A 20,611-nucleotide genomic window follows, 5' to 3' on the forward strand; every position below is an offset into this window, starting at 1 on the left:
TCAATAGTCCTTAAAAAAAGTATAAAATAGGTTGGGAAAATCCAAGTTAAATAATTATCTGGAAATTCCTCTTTTCCTGTCTTCCTCCACTCCTATAACTTCTGCCATTTTTTCCTCTTTCATCCCTATCTCATATGATGAAATAGCTTTACTTCTTACTAGTGCTAACTCCTCTACTTGCTTAAGGGATTTCATTCCATCTCATCTTCTCCAATAAATTGCCCCCCGTCATCATCATTTTCTCATTAATTTTCAATCTTCCTCTGTCTCCTGGCTCATTTCCTACTGACTGCAAATATGGCCATGTTTTCCATGTCCTGAAAAAAATCCTCACTTGAACTTGCATTTGATTTAGATCTCTTCTGTCTTTTGAAGCTAAACTCTTCTAAAATAGTGTTTACATAAGTACTCCCACTTCCTTTTCTCTCATTTTCCTTAATCCTTTACAATTCCTTATTCCTCTGAAACTACCCTCTCCAAAGTTAGTTTCCATATTCAATAGCCCTTTTTTGAATCCTCAACTTTCTTTGACCTCTTTACAATCTTTTACACTATCACTCTCTTCTCCTTGATATTCTTTTCTCTATTTTTTTGGATTATAATCTTTCCTACTTTTTCTCCTACCTATCTAACTGTTTTTCTCAGAGTCCTTTACTTTTTTTTCTCCTAGTTTATTCCTTCTAACTATACATACATCAGAGTTTTTCCTGGGCCCCTCTTCTCTTCCTTTTCTACTTAGTGATCTCATCAGCTCCCATAGATTTAATTACCATTTTACGCTGATTATTCTCAAATCTATCTTTCTTGCTCCAGTCTCTCTGTCTTGCAGACTTCTTTAACTGTATCTAGTAGTCATTCTAAATGTAATATATTTTTCATTCTAATCCTCCTCCCCTACCTTCCCTGAACTGGAGAGGGAAGAATGATCTTCTTAATCCTTAGGCTCACAACCTAGGAGTCTTTTTTTGTATTCTTCACTATCTCTTACCCCATCCCCCATCTTCCCTATTACTGGAGAGGGCAGCATTATCTTCCCAGTCCTTTAGGTTCATAAACTGGGCATCTTCTTGGATTACTATCTTGTACTTGCTCCAGATCCAAGGTCTTGCCAAGGCCTATGAATTTTACCAAATCTCACAAATATGTTCCCTTCTCTCCTCTGACCCTGCCTCCATTCTAGTGTAGACCTTCATCACCGAAGGTTTTGATTATTGTAATAGTACCTGCCTCAAACCTCCTCCCCCCATTCAGCCTCCATTTAGCCACTAAAGTGATTTTCCTAAAAATGCAGGTGCAGTCATCTCATTGACTTTCCTTAAGTCCCAGATAAAATTCCACATTCTATTGGACATCTTTCCTAACCTCCTCTTAATTCAGATCTCTTCCCTCTGTTAATTATTTCCTGTTTAACATTTCTCTCTCTCTCTCTCTCTCTCTCTCTCTCTCTCTCTCTCTCTCTCTCAAAATAGTGTTTTTATGATCTCAAGATATAGAGAAAATTGGGGTTATTTTAGACCTGAACTCAAGATTACTACTGACAATAGTCAAATATTCTTGACAGATAATGCTAAGCCTAGATAACCCATCTTGGCAAGTCACCTCTTCCAGACTCCTGGGATTTAGATTTTGAAAAGGCAGATGGAATTGATTACATCAAAGAACTTGTTAGAAAACAGAATCCAAAGATTATGTAAATGGATGAATTATGTACTCAGTTTGTATTATTGCTTTATGAATATGACATATTTCTATTCTAAAGACAAATGGTAGAGACTTAGCTATATGATCAATCAATAAATAATCTTCAAGTTCATAAATAGTGCCAGGCACTATTCTAAGTGTTAGAGATGCAAAAAAAGAGACAAACACAATCTATGTCCTCAATGAGTTCACAATCTAATGGAGAAGACAACAAGGAAGCAAATATGTACAAAGAAACTGAATATAGGATAAATATAAATATTTCATATAATTATATAATTATTAGTAGAGCAAAATCACTAGAATTAAAAAGATTGAGAAAGACTTCCTTCAGAAAATGGAATTTTAGTTATGACTTAAAGGAAGCCAGGGAAAGCAGCATGTGGAGCTGAGGAGAAAGATCATTTGAGTCACAGGAATAGTAAGAGAAATTGCCTCGAATAGAGGAAAAAACATATCTTGTTCAAGAAATAGTCAGGAGATCAGTGTCACTGGATCTAGGAATATATTGCAGGGAGACTGGAAAAGTAGTATTGTGTTAGATAAAGAAAGATTTTGAATGAGAAATTAAGGATTTTGTATTTGATCCTAGAGGTGTTAGAATTACTGCCATTTATTAAATAAAGTGGCCGCATGGTCAAACTTTCATTTTTAGAACATCATTTTGGTGGATAAATAGAGAGAGAATTGATTGTAAAAGGGAGAGACCTGAGGCAGGCAGACCCATTAGCAAGCTATTGGAATAGTATGGGTGGGAAGTGATGAGGTCTTATACCAGAGTTTTGATGGTTTCAGGGGAGAGAAAAAGGTATATTCAAGAGATGTGAAAAAGATGAAGTCAAAATGCTTTTTCAATTGCTTGACTATGGAGGGTGAGAATGTGAGGAGTTGAGAGTGATACCTAGGATATGAGTGTGAGAAGATGGTATTGCCCTTGATAGTAACATAAAAGGGAATTAAGGGGAAAGGTACAGAAGAAAAGATAATGAGGTCTGTTTTGTCTATGTTGAGTTTAAGATGTCTACTGTACATGCATTTTGAAATATCTCAAAAGCAGAGGTAGCTTGAAGACTGTATGTGAGGAAAGAGGTTAGGACTGAGTAAATGGATTTTGGAATTATCAATGTAGAGATCATGATCAAATCCAGGGATATAATGAGATCACCAAGAAAAGTATATAGACAGAAAAGAGGAAAGAGCACAGTACAGAACCTATGGAGCAACTAATTATAGAAGGCATGATCTGGGGAAGGATCCAGTAAAGGAGACAAAGAAGTCATACTCAGATAAATAGGAGATTCAGGATAGACTAGTAACCTGAAAAATCTACACAGAAGAGAGTATCAAAAAGGAAAGGATGATTAATAGTGTCAAAGACTGTAGAGAGGTCAAGAGGAATGATGGCTGGTCGTTGGTCATTTTTTGGAGAGAACATTTTTTTTGGAATGGATAAGGTTGGAAGATGGATTGTAAGGGGTTAAAAAGAGAGTAAGAGAAGTGAAAGTAAAGGACTTTGTTGTAGAAATTTTTTTTCATAAAGTTTGACCACAAAGGCTCAGAAGTGATGTAAAATGCTAGTGGAAATGATAAATCAAGAAATTTTTTTTTGGGATTTGGGCGACATGGCTATGTTTGTAGACAGTAGTGAATAAGTCAGAAGACAGAAGAAGATTAAAAAACTTAGTTGGTAAAGTGGTGACAACAATCTGGTAGAGAAGACAGGATGGAATTGGTCAGTTAAGGAGCAAGGTTATGTGAGACAGATATTCTGCAAGAGATGGTGGCAGATATGTGATGAGGAACAGTGAAGAAGAAGGGTGTTCAGGGTTAGCTTTTCCTGTAAAATACAAGCTATTTTTTTTAACCTGAGAGAATTGGGGGAGGGAGCACTATGGGAGTTTCAAGGAGGGATGAAAAGGTTTGGAAAAGCCACTTTGGAGAGTAGAATGATGAGTTGATGAAATACATATAGTGAGATTGTCTAGCATCATTGGCATCTCAGTTTAAGTTGTATAACATAAATTTGTAGTGCACCTAGTTAGAATAATTCTGTGATTTTTTTTCCCCCCACCTACATTCAGAGGCAAGGATGAAGAATGGTGGGAAGGTTCCAAGGCTGAATCATGGCAGATTGTAATCAGTGACATGATAAGTGGATTAATTAAACAAGAGAAGAGGACAATACAGAATTGAATTGACTTCCAAAGAATGAAAATTTGGAAAGCACAAAGAGAATGACTTGTACAAGGAAGAGGACCTGAGAGAGGAATTCTGGGGACCCTACTAAGTAGGGTATGCTGTCATTACTTTTGAGATAAAAGAGAAGAGTGAAGACAGTGAGCAGTAGAAGGCTTAGAGCTATGGGAAGGTGCAGACCCAGGGTAGGAACAATCTACCAGTGTGCTTGCTTATTGTTATTACTTTTGGTATCTGTGGGGATGGGACCTGCTGAAGGACAATTGCTTGCTAACTTAACTGCCTCTTCTGCAGTAGTGATAGAGGTTTAGTATAGGGATAGAATGGTTAGCAGTTAGGGTCAGGTTGTGACTTTGTGTCTGCCATCTGCTTATAAATGGTAGAATTGTGTGTAGTTGATTGTCTAATACAACCCATGATAGACTTAGGCAGGGGACAGAGAGAAGACAGTGATTGCAAATACATTGAATAACTTCTACTCTTCTTAGTTCCTATATTTTATTCAGATATTCCTAATAGAATGAATACACAAATTCTATTTCTTTCTCTTTAATATGACAATATACCAACCTTGGTGAGTTTATTTGTTACCCCTGAATTCAACTTCCTTGAACTTGTCTTTTTAAAAGGCAACATAGTAAAGTGTAGTTCACAGCAAAATGGTCAAACACAATATGACAGCTCAATCACATATCACATTCCATACCCCACCCCACCTCCTAGTGATAAACCATCATGCTCTTTAAATATTCCTTAAATATTTAAACAGAAAAGGTTTTCCATTAATCCTTAATCAAATAACCTTTGTGTCTTCTGGGTAAAAGGTCAGAGTTGTAAGCCATTTATTTAGAAATTGTTCTGACCTTTGTGACAGTTGTCCCTATTTTATTATTTGACAACACAATTGTTAAGAAATGGAGCAGACAAGTTTTATCTCCATTTTGCAGGTGGAGGAATTTCATGACTCCTTTCTAGTCCTAGTGATTAGCTCATGAATCAGCTAGTTCAAATTTTGGATTGCTTATTCTCTATTCATTTTATTTCATAAGAATTTTAAGAAAGAGGGAAGAGAAGGAGGATGGGAAGAGAGGAGGAGAAGAAAGAGGAGAAGAGAGGAGAAGGAGGAGAGGAGAAAAACAAGGGGGCAGGAGGAGAACAGTCTTTGATTTTCTACATAGTACACATGAAACTATATCTCCATTTTGGAAAGTTTGGAGGAATCATGAGCCCTGATGGATGATTTCTCTGCTTTTGTTCTGATCTAGAAGTTGACTTAGGCTGGCACTCACTATTTGGGAATCAGGGGTCGTACATTAATTATATAAAACTGATCTACTGAAAAAGCTCTTAGCTCTCTGGATAGAAGGGGATCACTTCATAGAAGATAAATTGGTAAATGGAGCATTTATTGAATACTTTCTATGTGCCCACACAGTGTTAATGACTTGGAATATAGATAATAGCAAGCAAATAAGTCCAAAAGTCTTGCATTTTAGTGAGCAAAAGAATACATAGAAAGGAACTGGAAAGGATTGGAGTGGGGTGCTATACCTGTATTGTGGCATTATTTGTAAATCATAGATTGAAGGATTGGTTTTATCTTGTATGCTGCTGTATGAAAGTCCAGCATCCAAGGTACAGAGTTGAAAGTTTCTGTGGGTGGGGTTGTTGGGACATGGAGAATGATAGGCTATTTGAACTGAGTTCCTGGATGATCTTCCTAAAAAACAATTGCTTCCTATGGATCTTTCTCCATTTAGTACTCTTTCAGTCTGAGCAAATTCATTGCTGAAGTTTGAGGCTAATGTGTTCTTGCATATTGTTAAGCAGAAGCTAGTGGTATTGTCTTTATAATTAGCCCATTCACAAGGGGCAAAGGGAAGGGTGTCTTATATAAAGAAGCAGGTTGAATCTGGTTATCAAAACATGGGATCATTAAAAGAGAGTTGGTTAGTCTCTTATTATGCTGGTTAGAATATACCAAGAAAAGAAGAAAAAGTAATCAGGGACCAACAACCATTCCTACTCTCAAGCCTTCATTGAGATTGTACATGGGGTATGGGATGCTTGACCGTTAATATTCTCCATTCTTAACATAAGCCATGAAGGGAGTACTATGTCCTATGCCTTAATTATTTAGAAGACTTTTTCAAACTTGCAGGTGACCATCAACCCTGGGGACTATGTTTAATTGAGAGTTGGAGCACTATGTAAATGGGAGATTTAGGAGAACTATCATGTAAGAGACAAGATGTCTAGATAGAGGTAGTATGAATCAGTTGACATACATAATGGGGATAGATTTGTTGTTTGATGGGATAGGGTGGGTCCTCATCCCAGTTCAGGTTATCATTTTTGTTCTTTCTATTATAATAGGGAAGCTCATTAAAGGTTCTACCATTTGTCCAAACCATTCTGTAACCTTTATATCAGTACTGTGAAGAAAATTAGGCACCCTTGGATGTCCTTCATTATCCCTAGCTCATCTTCATTGGGAGGCTCTGGCATGATGCTGAAAAGATCATATATCTTACCTCCAAGTTGTATTTCTCAGCCTTATTTTCACTTTTCCTTTTAGATGGTTTCAACAAATTTTGTATTGAAGGTAAAAGAAAGTGAAAGGTAGAATAGTAGAAGCTGACAAAATGGAAAGAGGACATGTGCTATTATATAACCTGAATAAGGGACAAGTTAAATAGGAGATAGGGGAAGTTTTGCTCAACCTATCCTTCTCTTAGACCATGGGTAAAAGTCAAAGGTAAGTAACATACTCCAAATCAGAAAACATAATTCCATTCACCTAGTGGTGATGACCTTATGGAAAAATAGCTGCCAAAGGTCCTGGAAACATGAAATAAGGGATTGAAGAAGAGGAGATAAGACTTCAGACTGAAGAATAACTTCCAATGCAGGAGGCTATAAATTTGTTTCCAGATATAATTCTGTAGATTTTTCTTTTTTGGAGTGGAGTCCTTCTCGTTTTGATAACCACTCTGTGGTTCTTGATTACCATGGTCCTAAATCCATCTGATGTTGATGGGCAGACACAACTGTGAAATCTTTTTTTTTCCCTATAGGCAATGAAGTGAATTGCCAAAGGCCACACAGTTAAGAATATATTAAGAGGTCAGATCTGAACTCAGGTCCTCCTGACTTCAGGGCTGGTGCTTTTTCTACTGTGCCACCTAGCTGCCCTATTCACTGAGAAATCTTCCTAGCATATGATTCCTACATGAACTTACCTAATTTAGCTGGCTCTAGAAGGGATCATACTAAATATCCAGTCCCATCATCTATCCTAGTCATTTTGCAACTTGTCTTAAAATGACTTTCACTAGACTAAAACTTCTTTCCTGGAGTACCACTGCCCAATCTATTTCATCTCTCCCCATATTAGAATGTAAGTATTGTGATACAGAGACTGTTTCATTTTTGTATTTGTATCCCTACTACTTAGCATGATTTCTGGAACAGAATATGGTTTTGATTTCTGGACCATAATAAATGATTTTCCTTTCATCTGTTCAATCCTCCCCTCATTCATTCTTTCAGATATGTCTTGGTAAAATAGAAAGTCAGATTTATCTGGTCATTAGCCACCTTGGTACCCCCCTCAAGAAGGATTCATAGCCAGTACTCATTGGCCTTTCTTCCTTTGCCATTATCTGTTTGATAATTTTTTTTTTCAAGCACAGGGCCTGCTTTTTTCTGGGATGATTTAGTGACTATCTTACTGATAAAGTCTTGTATTTAGGGCTTAATATTTTAATCAGCACCGTTCCTATGGATTCATGTGTAAATCTAACATTATACTTTCTCATATTTTATCTGTTAATATGAAAAATGTCATTTATTTTACATGACTATCCATCTAATCTGTCTATCTATCTGTCTGTCTGTCTGTCTAGCTATCTATCTAATCTATTTCTTCTTTCTTTCTGATTCCTTCCTTCCTTCCTTCCTTCCTTCCTTCCTTCCTTCCTTCCTTCCTACCTCTCTCTCTCTCTCTCTCTCTCTCTCTCTCTCTCTCTCTCTCTCTCTCTCTCTCTCCCTTTCTAGAAAGTTTCAGTTAGGATATTTATTATTTTGGACAGGGTATATTGACCTTAAATTCTCAGTGAGGAATTTTTTGCCCATGTAGGTAAGTATTTTTTTACATCAAGAATTTTAAAGCATTTTCAAGAATTATATAAGAAATATGTATTGGGGGGGTGATACATTTATGTGTCTCTTAGACTAGTTCTTAATCTGCTGTCTTTTCTGAATAGTGCTTTTTCTCTCAAATTTCTTTTTAACTATAGTTATTAATTTAATTATTCACGTATCAAAAGAATGTAACTTATTTGAACCTTGAAGGCATTGATGCACTTAGTTTTCTTCTTGACTGGTGACTGTACATCTGTTGAATGACTTGAGTCCTTTCTGGAGTCTGAGAGATCTCTTTTTGCTGCCATGTTTTCTTGTCTTGAAGTTATTACCTAGGGGAAGAAGATCAATTTTTTTAAAAATTTAATATGTTAAATGATGACTACTTTATCTTTCCTCCAAACCCAGCTTGTGTTGTCAAAGGAATATTAAATGTTATCACTGGGACAGATATTTGAGATTGTTCAATCAAACTATCCCTTACCCCCTTTTTTTAAATAAATAAAGAACTAAGATTCAGAGAGAAGCAGATAATTGAGTAGCTAACAGCTAGATTTAGTTGGAATTAAACCTATAATTAAAGCCACAATTAAATATTCATTAGCTTTTTCTCATGATAGCCCTTAGTCTGATGCTCTCATTGCATCATATTTTTATTTTGTACAACTGAAACTGTTTCTTTTACTAGACTAATCTTTTTGAATTTAGGGTCTCTACCTTCTTTATATTTTTTTCTTCTCAGACACTAAGTCTAGTGATCCACAGTTAGTAAAGGTTTAAGAAATATTTATTGAATTAAACTGAATTGAATATGCACATATCTATATACATATTTACAACTGTGTGACTTTGAGGAAATCATTTGAGGAAATTTGATTTGATCTCTGAGGTTCTCCTCAGTTATAAATTTACATGACTGTTTTTCCCCGATGACTCTACTGGGGCAAAAAACAAATGTTAAAATATTTAGGACTAGAAGGGAAACTGACCTTTATTTTTACAGATAAAGAAACTGAGTAATAATGAGTCAAAACTGTTCAAGATCATTCAACCAGAACCCCAAAATCCTGACTCCAAATCTAATGCTGCTGGGACCACAAAGCTATGCATTGATATAGGGTGGGATGCAAGGACGACTAGATTTACTTGTGTTTACAAATTGTTTCAATTTCAATCCAGTTAAATATTTCCATTTGTTATTCAGCAAGTATAGTTGCATGACAATTTGTGCAAAAGTTCAGACTGATGATTAAAAATGAAATCTAGATTTCTATAACTTGGTTTTGCTTTTCAATTATTCTTATAAAAACAGGCATAATTTCCTATGCAATTTTTTCCTAAATAAAACATGTTGTTATAAGTTTGTTTACATAATTGCTTACATATTACATAAATAATATACAATAAAGAAGAAAGTATTGCTGAGTTGTGGTCTGGTTGAAAGATCACAAAAAGAGACATGCATCACTTAAATATGTGTGTGTGTATTTGTGCTTCAGTTTTTGGTCTAGATATATAATTTTATTCCTATAACTTTCCTAGTGAGCAATGCACAGGGTTGCCTGTACACTAAGAGGTGAAGTGATTCTTAACTTCTTAACCTCAATTTCATACAGTCAGTAAGATTTAGAGACAAAACTTGAATTCAGGTTTTCCTCAGCATAAGAAAAGTTTTCTACCAACTAGCTGACTGCACCATTTTATCATCTCTCTCTCTCTCTCTCTCTCTCTCTGTATATATATATATATATATATATATATACATATATATATGTACATATATATATGTATTGCAAATATAATGGGACTATGTTAATACATATATTTAAATGCATGTTTGCCCTTAAATATATGCAAATATTTGGGTCTAAGCTTTAAATGCATTAATCAATCAGTCAATAAACATTTATTAAGTACCTACTCAGTGCTGGCCATTGTGCTAGGCACTAGGGACCCAAAGACAAATGTATAAGTGGTATTTCCCTTAAGGGGCTTACATTCTATCTGGGGAAAAGATCCAGCATGTATGGATACAAAATAAATACAAAATATACAGAAAGTAATTTAAAGAGCACAGGACAGTTGTATATGATAGAATGTGATTTGAAGGAAATTAGGGATTTTAAAAATGACTTGAAATGTGTGACTAAATTGGAGTGAAAGTAGAGGTTTTGAAAGTTGATTGGGTTCATGAATTGGAAGGTCATGGTATTTAAGGGAACATTAATACAATTGATGAGATTCTTTATGTCTAAATCCTGTACCCATTTTGACCTTATTTTGTTATAGGGTGTGAGATGTTGATCTTTGCCTAGTTTTTGCCATACTATTTAACAGTTTTCCCAACAATTTTTGCCAAATAGTGAGTTCTTATCCCAGAAGCTAATGTCTTTGGATTTGTCAAACAGTGGATTACTGTACCATTTACTATTTCTTTTGAATATATTCTAATCTACTAATCCATTATTCTATTTCTTAACCAGTACCAGGCAGTTTTTTTCCCTGATGAGATAGCTTTATTTATTTATTTATTTGTTTGTTTGTTTATTTTTGTTTTTTTGCAAGGCAGTGAAGTTAAGCGATTGTCCAAGGTCACACAACTATGTAACTATTAAGTTTTTGAGGTCATATTTGAACTCAGGTCCTCCTGACTCCAGGGCTAGTGTTCTATTCCACTGTGTCACCTAGCTGCCCTACTGGGTAGTTTTGATGACTGTGGTTTTGTAGTATAGTTTTAGATCTGGTAGAGTTAGACCTCCTTCCTTTACTTTTTTTTCATCAGTTCCCTTGCTATTCTTGACCTTTTATTGCTCCAGATGTTAGTTTTTCCTAGCTTGATAAAATAATTCTGTGGCAGTTTGATTGGTATGGCACTGAATAAATAAATTACTTATTTGTGTAGAATGTCATTTTTGGAGAATGTAGAATTGTCATTTTTATTATATTAGCTCAACCTAACCATGAGCAATTGACATTTTCCCAATTATTTAGATCTGACTTTATTTGGATAGGAAGTATTTTATAATTGTATTCATACAGCTTCTGGGTTTGACTTGAGAAGTAGATTCCCAAGTATTTAATGTTGTTTATAGTTACTTTAAATGGAATTTTTCTTTCTATCTCTTGTTCTTTATATCCTGCTACTTTGTTGTTGTTAATTGTTTCAAGGAGTTTTTTAGAAGATTTATTCGAGTTCACTAAGTATACCATCATATCATTTGCAAAGAGTGAAAGCTTTGCTTCTTCAATATATTTTTCTTCACTTGTTCTAGAGGTAACATTTCTAAAGAGACTTTTCTTTTAGAAGGATCCAAGTCTCTTTCAGTTCAAAAAAATATAATAAGAATGAGAAGAAGAGATCTAAGATATAGTTAATTTAAAAATGTACACAAGTGAGTGATGGATATGTTACTAAGCTGGAAGAGATTTAAGTTTAAGTCCAGTAACCAAAAATTGGCTCTTTTATTTACAGATCAATTTGAAAAAGCCACATAACTAATCAAACACTTAAGTATTTATTAAAAAAATTAATATGTGCCAAGGACTATATCTAGTACTGGGGATATAAAGAATCTGTGACCTCAAGGAACTCACATAATAATTGGTGACACAACATTTATGAATCAAAAGACACAAAATAAAAAGTCAATGGAAAATTATCTCAGTAAGGTATGATAAGTCCAATATCTACTAAGAACTCCATTTCTACAACATGATTAAGGCAAATTTTCCCTAAAATTCAGGATTTGGTTATGCCTCCTTGATATAGCTTATTTTTTGCTTCTGGTAGTGTTTTGGTTTCCTTACCTAAGAGCACAAAAAGCCCAAAAGGTACATATCTTGAGAGCACAAAAGTCATCTTTTTTTTCTAAAAGAAAAAAAGTAATCTTGTCTCCTGAAATTAAGTCCTATTTTTCTTTTTTTTCAATGTCCTTACTATGTTAGATCTAAGTAAACCTTCTTTTGGGGGAAAATATTCAAGGGCCTAGAAGTATTACTTTTTCCCCCAACATTGAATCTAAGCTAATAAAGTGCTGACTGACATCAACATTGTCTTTAATGAAGGAAATGATACTAGTAATTAGGGAAATCAGAATGACTTTCTGAAAGAGATGCTTCTTAAGCAGAGGCTTAAAGGAGGTCAAGTAATATTAAGAGGGGGCAGCTAGGTGGTGGCTAGGTGGCGCAGTGGATAAAGCACCAACCCTGGAGTCAGAAGTACCTGGGTTCAAATCTGGTCTCAGACACTTAATAATTACCTAGTTGTGTGGCCTTGGGCAAGTCACTTAACCCCATTTGCCTTGCAAAAACTTAAAAAATAATATTAAGAGGTTAAAGTAAAATAATAAAATAATATAGTAAAATTTCTAGGCATGAGTCAGTTCAAAATCATAGAGATGGGAGATGGAGTGTTGTTTGTTATGAACAGTGAGTAAGCCAATAGGGCTGGATCTTAGAGTTCATTAAAGGGAGAATATAAGAAGATTCAAAAGATATGAGGAACTAGATGGTATAGAGTTAAAAATTATAAAACAAAATACTTTAAATATGATATTGGAGTTAAAAGTGAAGCAGTCTAGTTTAACTGAATGGGGTAAGGTGCCATAATAAAATCTACATTTTAGGAAAATTACCTTGGCAGCAAAGTAAAGGGTATATTGGAGTGTAAAAGAATTTAGATAGGTAGATTAGATGCCTATTGCAGTAGTCCAAGAGAGAGAGAGGTGATAAAAGTCTGAGACAAGTCTATGATTCTGTGGGCAAAAAGAAGGATATTTATGAGATAGCTGATGGAAAAAATAAGAAATTGGGCAACCAGTTGTATATATGAGATGATTGAGAAAGAAAACTCAAGGATAACACTGAAGTTTTGAAGGAATGATTATTACCTCTACAATAATAGAAAAATTGATATATGAAGGTTTGTGATAATGTTTTGTTTTCAAAATGTTGAATTTGAGATCCCTTCAGGACACTCAGTTAAGATGTCTCCAGAGTAGTTGGTGATGTAGATCTAGAGCTCAGGAGAAAAACTAAGACTGAAGAAATAGTTTTGGAAATCATCTGCAGGGAGATTATAACATTTAAAACATAGAAGCTGAAGAAAATGCCAAGTGAGAAAACATAGAAAGAAAAAAATCACAGTCACTTAGGACAGAACTTTTGGAGATACTGACAATTATCAAGCATAACATAGATAAAGATCCTGAGAAAAATATGAAGGAATTGTTAAGAAGGAGATTAAAAAGGGAACAAAGTTATGAAAAAAAACCCAGATAGGAAGGAGATAAAAAAGTGAAAACCCAGGTAGAAGAGAAAATATTCAAAATATCCAAAATTTCAGCAAAGTTAAGAAATATCAGTGTGGGGGTGGCTAGGTGGCATAGTGGATAAAGCACCGGCCTTGGAGTCAGGAGTACCTGGGTTCAAATCCCGTCTCAGACACTTAATAATTACCTAGCTGTGTGGCCTTGGGCAAGCCACTTAACCCCATTTGCCTTGCAAAAAAAAAACTAAAAAAAAAAAAGAAATATGAGTGTGAAGAGGCCATTAGATTTTCTATTTAAGAGACCATTAATAACTTTAATAATACCACCTTTAATTGAGTGATGAGGTCAGAGGTCAGATTACACAGGTTTAATGATGTTTGACCTTCATTCTGGAAGAAGACGATGATATCGGGTAGGTGATATCATGACAAGCACATTAGTTGGATTTGAGTGAGGAGGTGTTATGCTAAATAACCAGTCTCATTTTCTCCTTCAAAGTCATCTGCATTCATTGACCAGATATGATTTAGGATGATTGGAGATGACTTTGGATGAAAGTCAATGAAGGTTAAGTAACTTACCCCAGATCACACAGCTAGTAGGAGTCAAGTTTCTCAATTGGGATTTGAACTCAATCTTCCTAATTCCCCAGCCTCTGCTTAATCTACTCTACCACCTAAGATCTTCACTAACAAGAGGAGAAGATACATAGATTCTAATTGCTTAGGATGGTAAAATAGAGTAATGGTTTTTATTAAAGATGGGGAAGATAAGAGTGTTTATGTGCAAGTTGCAGAGAAGAAGACCATATTTAGAGAGTGATTTAATATGAGAGAGAGAATGAAGATAATGAAGAAGGCAGTTGGATGGAGAAAAGACACAGGAATAGAATGAGCAATTGACTTTTACAACTAGAAGTTTCATCTAATTGGATATTGGAGTGAAAGAGGAATAATGGAAGATGATATCTGAAATATATGAAATGATGAAGAAGGGAGGGGAGAAAAGATTTGGTTAATAACCTCAATTTTCCAGTGAAGAAATAATTCAGCAGAGATGGTTGGGGGAGGGAATGCATAGGACTTTTGAGTAAATAAGAAAAGATTTGGAACAGCTTTTGGGTTGAATAGGCAAGGGAAGCAGTTAAGGAAGAGTTAATTGACAGATTATTTTATAGTAGCAAGGTCCCAGTTGAGATTTGTGGTTTGTTTATATATAATAGAGTAAGCATGTTTTCTCAACTTCTTAAAATGTTAATCAGAAACAGATGTGTGGAAACCAGAGGAGCCACCCATCAGTGATTAAATCTATCTGGTCTTGGAAAACCATGGAATTACCTGTTATGATACTGAAGAATTCAAGTTTTGCTCTGTCATATACTTTCTATGTGACTGTGAGCATGTTACTTAAACTCTCAGTCAAAACTCTTTCTCTGATGCTGTTTGTGAAAGAGCTGCTGATCTGCAGTGATAGAAGGATTTCTTCACTGGGCATTTCCTAACCCAATGAATTCACAGAAAGAAATGAGAAAATAACAAAAAAAGAGTAAAAGAATGTTTTCATAATTAGAGAGGAATATAGGTGGCATTCTAAGGAAGTTTATACCCCTATACCAAAATAAGGTCAAAAGGGGGGCAGGATTTAGACATAAACTGCAACGCCATAGATAAATTAATAGAACAAGAAACACTCTTTCAGATTTATGGAAAGGGGAGAAACTTATGACCAAGTAATAAATAGAGTACATTATAAATTGCAAAATGAATGATTCTGACTATATTACATTAAAAATTTTTGTACTAGTAAAATCAATGCTGCCAAAATTAGAAGGAAAGCAGAAAGCTGGGAAACAATTTTCCCAGCTAGGGATTCTGATAAATGTGGTCAAAATCTTATCTAAAATATATGAGAATTATATCAGATTTATAAAGTTACATATTATTCCCCAACTGAAAATGGTCAAAGGATATTGAACAGTCAGCTTTGAAATAAAGAAATTAAAGCTATATATATAACATATGAAAAAATGCTCCAAATCATTATTGATTAGAGAAATGCAAGTTAAAACAGCTCTGAGGCATTACCTCACACCTGTCAGATTGGCTAAGATGACACAAAAGGGAAAATGATCAATGTTGGAGAGACTGGGGGAGGATTGGGGCATTAATGCATTGCTGGTGGAATTGTGAACTGATCCAACCATTCTGTTTTTTTTTAGGTTTTTTTTTTTTTGCAAGGCAAATGAGGTTAAATGGCTTGCCCAAGGCCACACATCTAGGTAATTATTAAATATCTGAGACTGGATTTGAACCCAGGTACTCCTGACTTCAAGGCTGGTGCTTTATCCACTACACCACCTAGCTGCCCCCTGATCCAACCATTCTGGAGATCAATATGGAACTATCTAAAAAGCAATAAAACTGATCATACCTTTTGACCCAGAAATTCCAATACTAGACCAATATCCAGAGGAAGTCATAAAAAATAGAAAAAGTCCCACATGTTCCAAAATATTCATAGCAGTTTTTTTTTTTTTTGTAGTGGCAAGGAATTGGAAATTGAAGGGATACCCATCAATGGGGGGAATGGTTGAACAAGTTATGGTATATGAACATTGTGGAATACTATTGTTCTTCAAGAAATCATAAATGGGTAGACTCTAGAGAAGCATGGAATAAATTACAGGATCTGATGTTAAGTGAATGGAGCAGAACCAAGAGAACATTCTTGAATTGATAATTCCTAATTCCTAATTAATAATTACCAAATTATTAGTGTAAGGCCTCTTCAATATGTATGAAGGCCGTAATTGAGGCAATGACTGGTATATGAACTCACCATTTGGAGTATGCCTTATGTGATTTGGCTGTATTTCTGATATCCCAGGAACTAGCCATCCCTGGGAAAGACAAAACAGGATTGGGAGGAACTGGCTATTCTCCCAATACTGATATTTAATAAAAATAAACCTTACAGCCCCATAATGGCATTTCCTTAAAAAATAACATATTGATTCAATCTATACCTGAAGCCAAAAGGGAATTGGATCCCATTCAACTTAGATCGCTCTGAGCCTTCTTTGTCCTCAAAGGTGTAAAAGTTGTAAGCCCCTTCTCCTCATTGGAATCTCACCCATGGAGGAGACATCCTGCCTGGGGTATAAATGTGGTCTCCTAATTCGGACCTCGAGGGTCCATGAAAACTGGGATTCCCCGACCTGACATCTCGAGAGTTGGTGCTACCCGAATTGGTGATGTTTTCTTTATCTTTCTCTTCTATTTTGATTATAGTATTAATAATCCTTTGTCTTTTATGTATTATCTGCTGTATTGGATGCTACTGTAAGCAATCTATTCCTTGTATTGTATAATTAAAATACTTTCATTTTTTAACTGAGTGACAGCGCCATTTGTAGGAACGAATCCGAACCTCATTGAAATCACAAAACAATTCTACACATTAGCAAAAACATTGTGAGTTGATCAACCTAGATGGATGCAGCTCCTTTCAGCAGTTCAGAGAGCTAGGACAACCCTATTAGACCAGTTATGGACAATGCTATACAAAACAAACAAAAAGCCCCTCAAATCTGATAACACTACGTTCCATTTTTTTAAAAAAATTTCTTATGTATTTATTTCCCTTGATCCTAATTCCTCGTACTGAAAATGACTATTCTGTAAGCATGTTTAACACAAATATGTATGTGCAATATTCACCTGACTGTTTACCACTGAGGGGAGGGAATGGAAAGGCAGAGTGGAAGGAAATTATGTAACTTAAAAATATGCATATGCATGTTGATAAATGTTGAAAAACTTTCATAGCATGTATCTGGAAAAATAAAATATCAATAAAAAAGGAAAATCAGAATAAAAAAAGATTATCCAGAAATGAAATATTAGGAGATTTTAGTGTATTGGTAAGATCATTGGATTTGGTGTCAAAAGACCTGGTTAAAGATAGTCTTAATTTTTTCTTAATTTAATATTCTTCTACTTCTGAACTTAGTACAAATTGCTTAACCTCTTTGGTTCTCAGTTTTCTCATCTTTTAATGAAGAAACAATGAACCAGATAATTTCAGATCTAAATCAATAAGGTCATGATGGGATAGCATTTTAAATATATTTTGAAGCGTACATAGAAGTTCAACAAGTAAAGATATCAGTTTTTTTCCCAATGAACAGTTAATTAAATTCTTAGAGTCTAGAATATTGGGTTCAAATCTTGGCCCAGCTATACTATGACATATACTATAACAAAGGGTCAACCACTTAACCTCTCAGTGAATTTTAGAGTGGGTGTGTTTTGAATCAATAGGGCAAATATCCATTCTAATGGTATACTTGGATGAAAAACATGTTTTCATAATATTAGTATATTATAACTTATGAGTGGATATATGTATTTATTTGTATATAAGGCTTGCATATATAAAAAAATTGAAAGAGATTCCATTACATGTAGTTGAAATATGTCTAAACTCATATCCGTACATTTTTATATGCTTATGTTTCTATTGTGATTTTGCTGAAGTAGATAAAATCAGATCATATTCATCCCTTTCTTTTTGTATTACATATGACACATTAATATATATATATTCACACATATTGTATAATATATTCAATATACCAAATTAAGAATTTAAAAGCTTTGTTCTTTAGTCAAAATAGAACCAGGACTTTTGTGCTGCAGAAATATAAATGAAAACAAGAACCAGCAGTGACTGCCTATATTTTATTTGTAAGAGTTAATACAAAATTTGAAATTTACTTCCATGAAATTATATTTGTTGGAAGGAAGAAACAAATATTATTCTTGATTAAAATGAGGACAAACATTCCCTTGGTCACAATTAGTACAAGTATGGCAAAGTAGAAAAGAGCAATAGATTTCTGAGATAGAAGATCACAAAAGCACAAAATTTTAGAGATGGTGTCCCAACTCATGCCCGAAAAGGAATCCTTCATTTAGCTCTAAAGTGGCATCCAGTATTCTTGTGAAATTCTCTAATTAGCAGAATATATCTATCTAAGCAGCCCTTTCTGCTTCAGGAAAGTTCTACTTAATAGAGATTTCTTTTCATTTTTTCCCTGAATTTGGAACTTTGCTCCTGGTTCTGCCCTCCTGATCTTTCAAATGAAAAGTCTTCCACAGTTATTATGTTTCCCCTGAATCTTTCTTGTAACACATTCTCAGTTCTTTCAATCTTTATTATATCCCACAGATATAACTAATCAGGCTTACCTCCTTTGGTTGTCTCTATTTAATCAAGGTCTTTCTTAATATATGGGACTCAGATTTAAGGGGAAAATACAGAAGGTTTCTCACTTCTAGAAGTTATATTTCTCTTATTAGTAACCCAAGATGACATTGGGTTCCAGCCAGACACTAACAAGCTAGCTGTGATGACCTTGTGCTAGTTACTTAAACACTCTTTACTTAGTTTCTTATCTACAAATTTAGAGTTGGATCAGATTATCTCTAAATTCCTTCAAACTCTAACTGGTAATCCAAAGGTAATGGTATAAATTTGATATTTCTATTAGCTGAGGGTTAGAATGCATGATCTGTAAAGAAGTTTAGAGAGATCAAATCAATGTTTCTCCTTTGAGATATACTAGATTGTGACTTTCCTGAATTTGCATAGTTTATCATGGTTGAGACTATACCTAGGAACCTTAGTACTTTTTGAAGCACAAAATTCCTTTCAAACAGCATGTCATCCATGTTAAATCTATATGTCTCCCTTCCCTTCTGCCCCCACATACAGGATATTTCCTGAGACCCTCAGAATATCTGAAAGAGAAATTTAATTACTATTTTCAGTCTTATCATGGATCTCCAGTTGCTGAAAGAGAAGGAATAGAGATATTATTCTCACTTGTTTTCTCTGGTTTCCTTTGAAATTTTAATCCTGTTGTCAAAATGAAATTATTTTCTTGCTAATGTACTCTGATATCTCTCTATTCTCATTCAAAAACATTCCACAGTTACTCTTATCTCAATTATTATAAGTACCTGTGATCATTGTAATTTACTCATGGAGAGTACCAGAAGGGTATGGCGAGATGAGTTTCCTTTATAAATTAGTTGGATAACTGAATAGAGTAGATAATGGAGAATGAGATGCTTTATCTTATCTGTTTGGGATTTAAAGAATAGAAACAGTTATTTCCCACTTCAAAACTGATCTATGTATAATTCTCAAATTTATCTTTAAGTACAAAGTAAAGGTAAAGCACAGACATATTTAATACAAGATTTGACTAAAGAGCAAAGTCTTAAAAAAGAGTTTCATGTTGGAAAGTTTAAATATTTTTATTACTAATCATATTGCTTATCAAAACTGGTTGGGTGAGAAAAAAATATTTCAATGAACAAATCTAGAAGGTTCTTACCTAGACTTTAGAATTCAACTTCAGCAGTGACACATTCATCCCTTTTTCTGTTCATATTGAATGAACTGAATATAAGTGGAAAGCTCAGTGTTGTTTTTTTTCTTAAATTTTAATTACTCATTAACTATCTTATCTGGTCATAATCCTAGTCAAATAGAAATAAATTGCTGAGAATGTAAGTTTTTTTAAAAATTGGCATTTCTTTCCTTTTTCAACATTTATAAGATTATATTAATAAAATATAACATTGATATATGTTCATTGCATTTTAAAGTAATATTAATATTAAAAATATATTTAAATTTTCTACCCCAGTTTAGTACAATGTGATAATTGTTGATTTGTCCTGATTAGACCTGGGAATGATTTGGCAGTTACCACTGTCAGTATCTGTTTACTCAGTTTAGATGGTCACTTTGTATTTCTACTACTATATCAAGGGTATCCAATCTTTAAGCTTTTCTGGGCCCCAGGGCCCAACAAAAACCTTCCTCAAGGGCTGCTTAGAGAATTCAATACCCATTTATGATTACAATGCAACACACTACCAAACAGCACAACAACAAATGAAATAGGGGTTGACTTGAATGGTAGGCCTCCTCCCTACCCACCCCCAACCCCCAGGGTAGAGGCTACCTTTGGACACATCAGCAGAAAGTCATAGTACCTTAGCTTTCCACAGGCATTTTGAGTCACTCATTTAGAAAAGAACTCAAAGTAATAAAATTATTTCCCTAAGTTCTTTTCACTTTTAAGAAGATCAGTCATTTTTTCAAATAACCCTTTTAAATGTCTAAAATAAAATACATAGAATCATAAAAATCAATTATATTGAAATACATTTCACAAAACATGTCCTTTTAAAAAATAAATTCAGGTTTAGAATCTCTTC

The 20,611-nt window shown here is 34.4% G+C and overlaps 1 protein-coding gene across 2 annotated transcripts in view; it reads right to left on the reverse strand.

Annotated features, from left to right (window-relative positions):
- The window catches only part of LOC141493240 (solute carrier organic anion transporter family member 1B1-like), a 71,423-nt gene extending 51,622 nt beyond the window's left edge, over positions 1–19,801 (reverse strand). Inside the window, exons 1-2 of one of the 2 annotated variants that reach the window (XM_074194315.1) lie at positions 19,720–19,801; positions 8,247–8,375 (exon numbers count right to left, since the gene is read on the reverse strand). In XM_074194315.1, the coding sequence (XP_074050416.1) occupies positions 8,247–8,351 (105 nt within the window). In that variant the 5' untranslated portion in view covers positions 8,352–8,375; positions 19,720–19,801. Of the gene's footprint in view, positions 1–8,246; positions 8,376–19,339; positions 19,442–19,719 lie in introns of those variants that run through there. The other variant, XM_074194316.1, reaches the window with a different exon arrangement.
- Between the last annotated feature and the right edge of the window lie 810 nt (positions 19,802–20,611).

The sequence above is a fragment of the Macrotis lagotis genome, chromosome 7, assembly GCF_037893015.1.
Source record: "Macrotis lagotis isolate mMagLag1 chromosome 7, bilby.v1.9.chrom.fasta, whole genome shotgun sequence".
Lineage (NCBI taxonomy): Eukaryota > Metazoa > Chordata > Mammalia > Peramelemorphia > Peramelidae > Macrotis > Macrotis lagotis.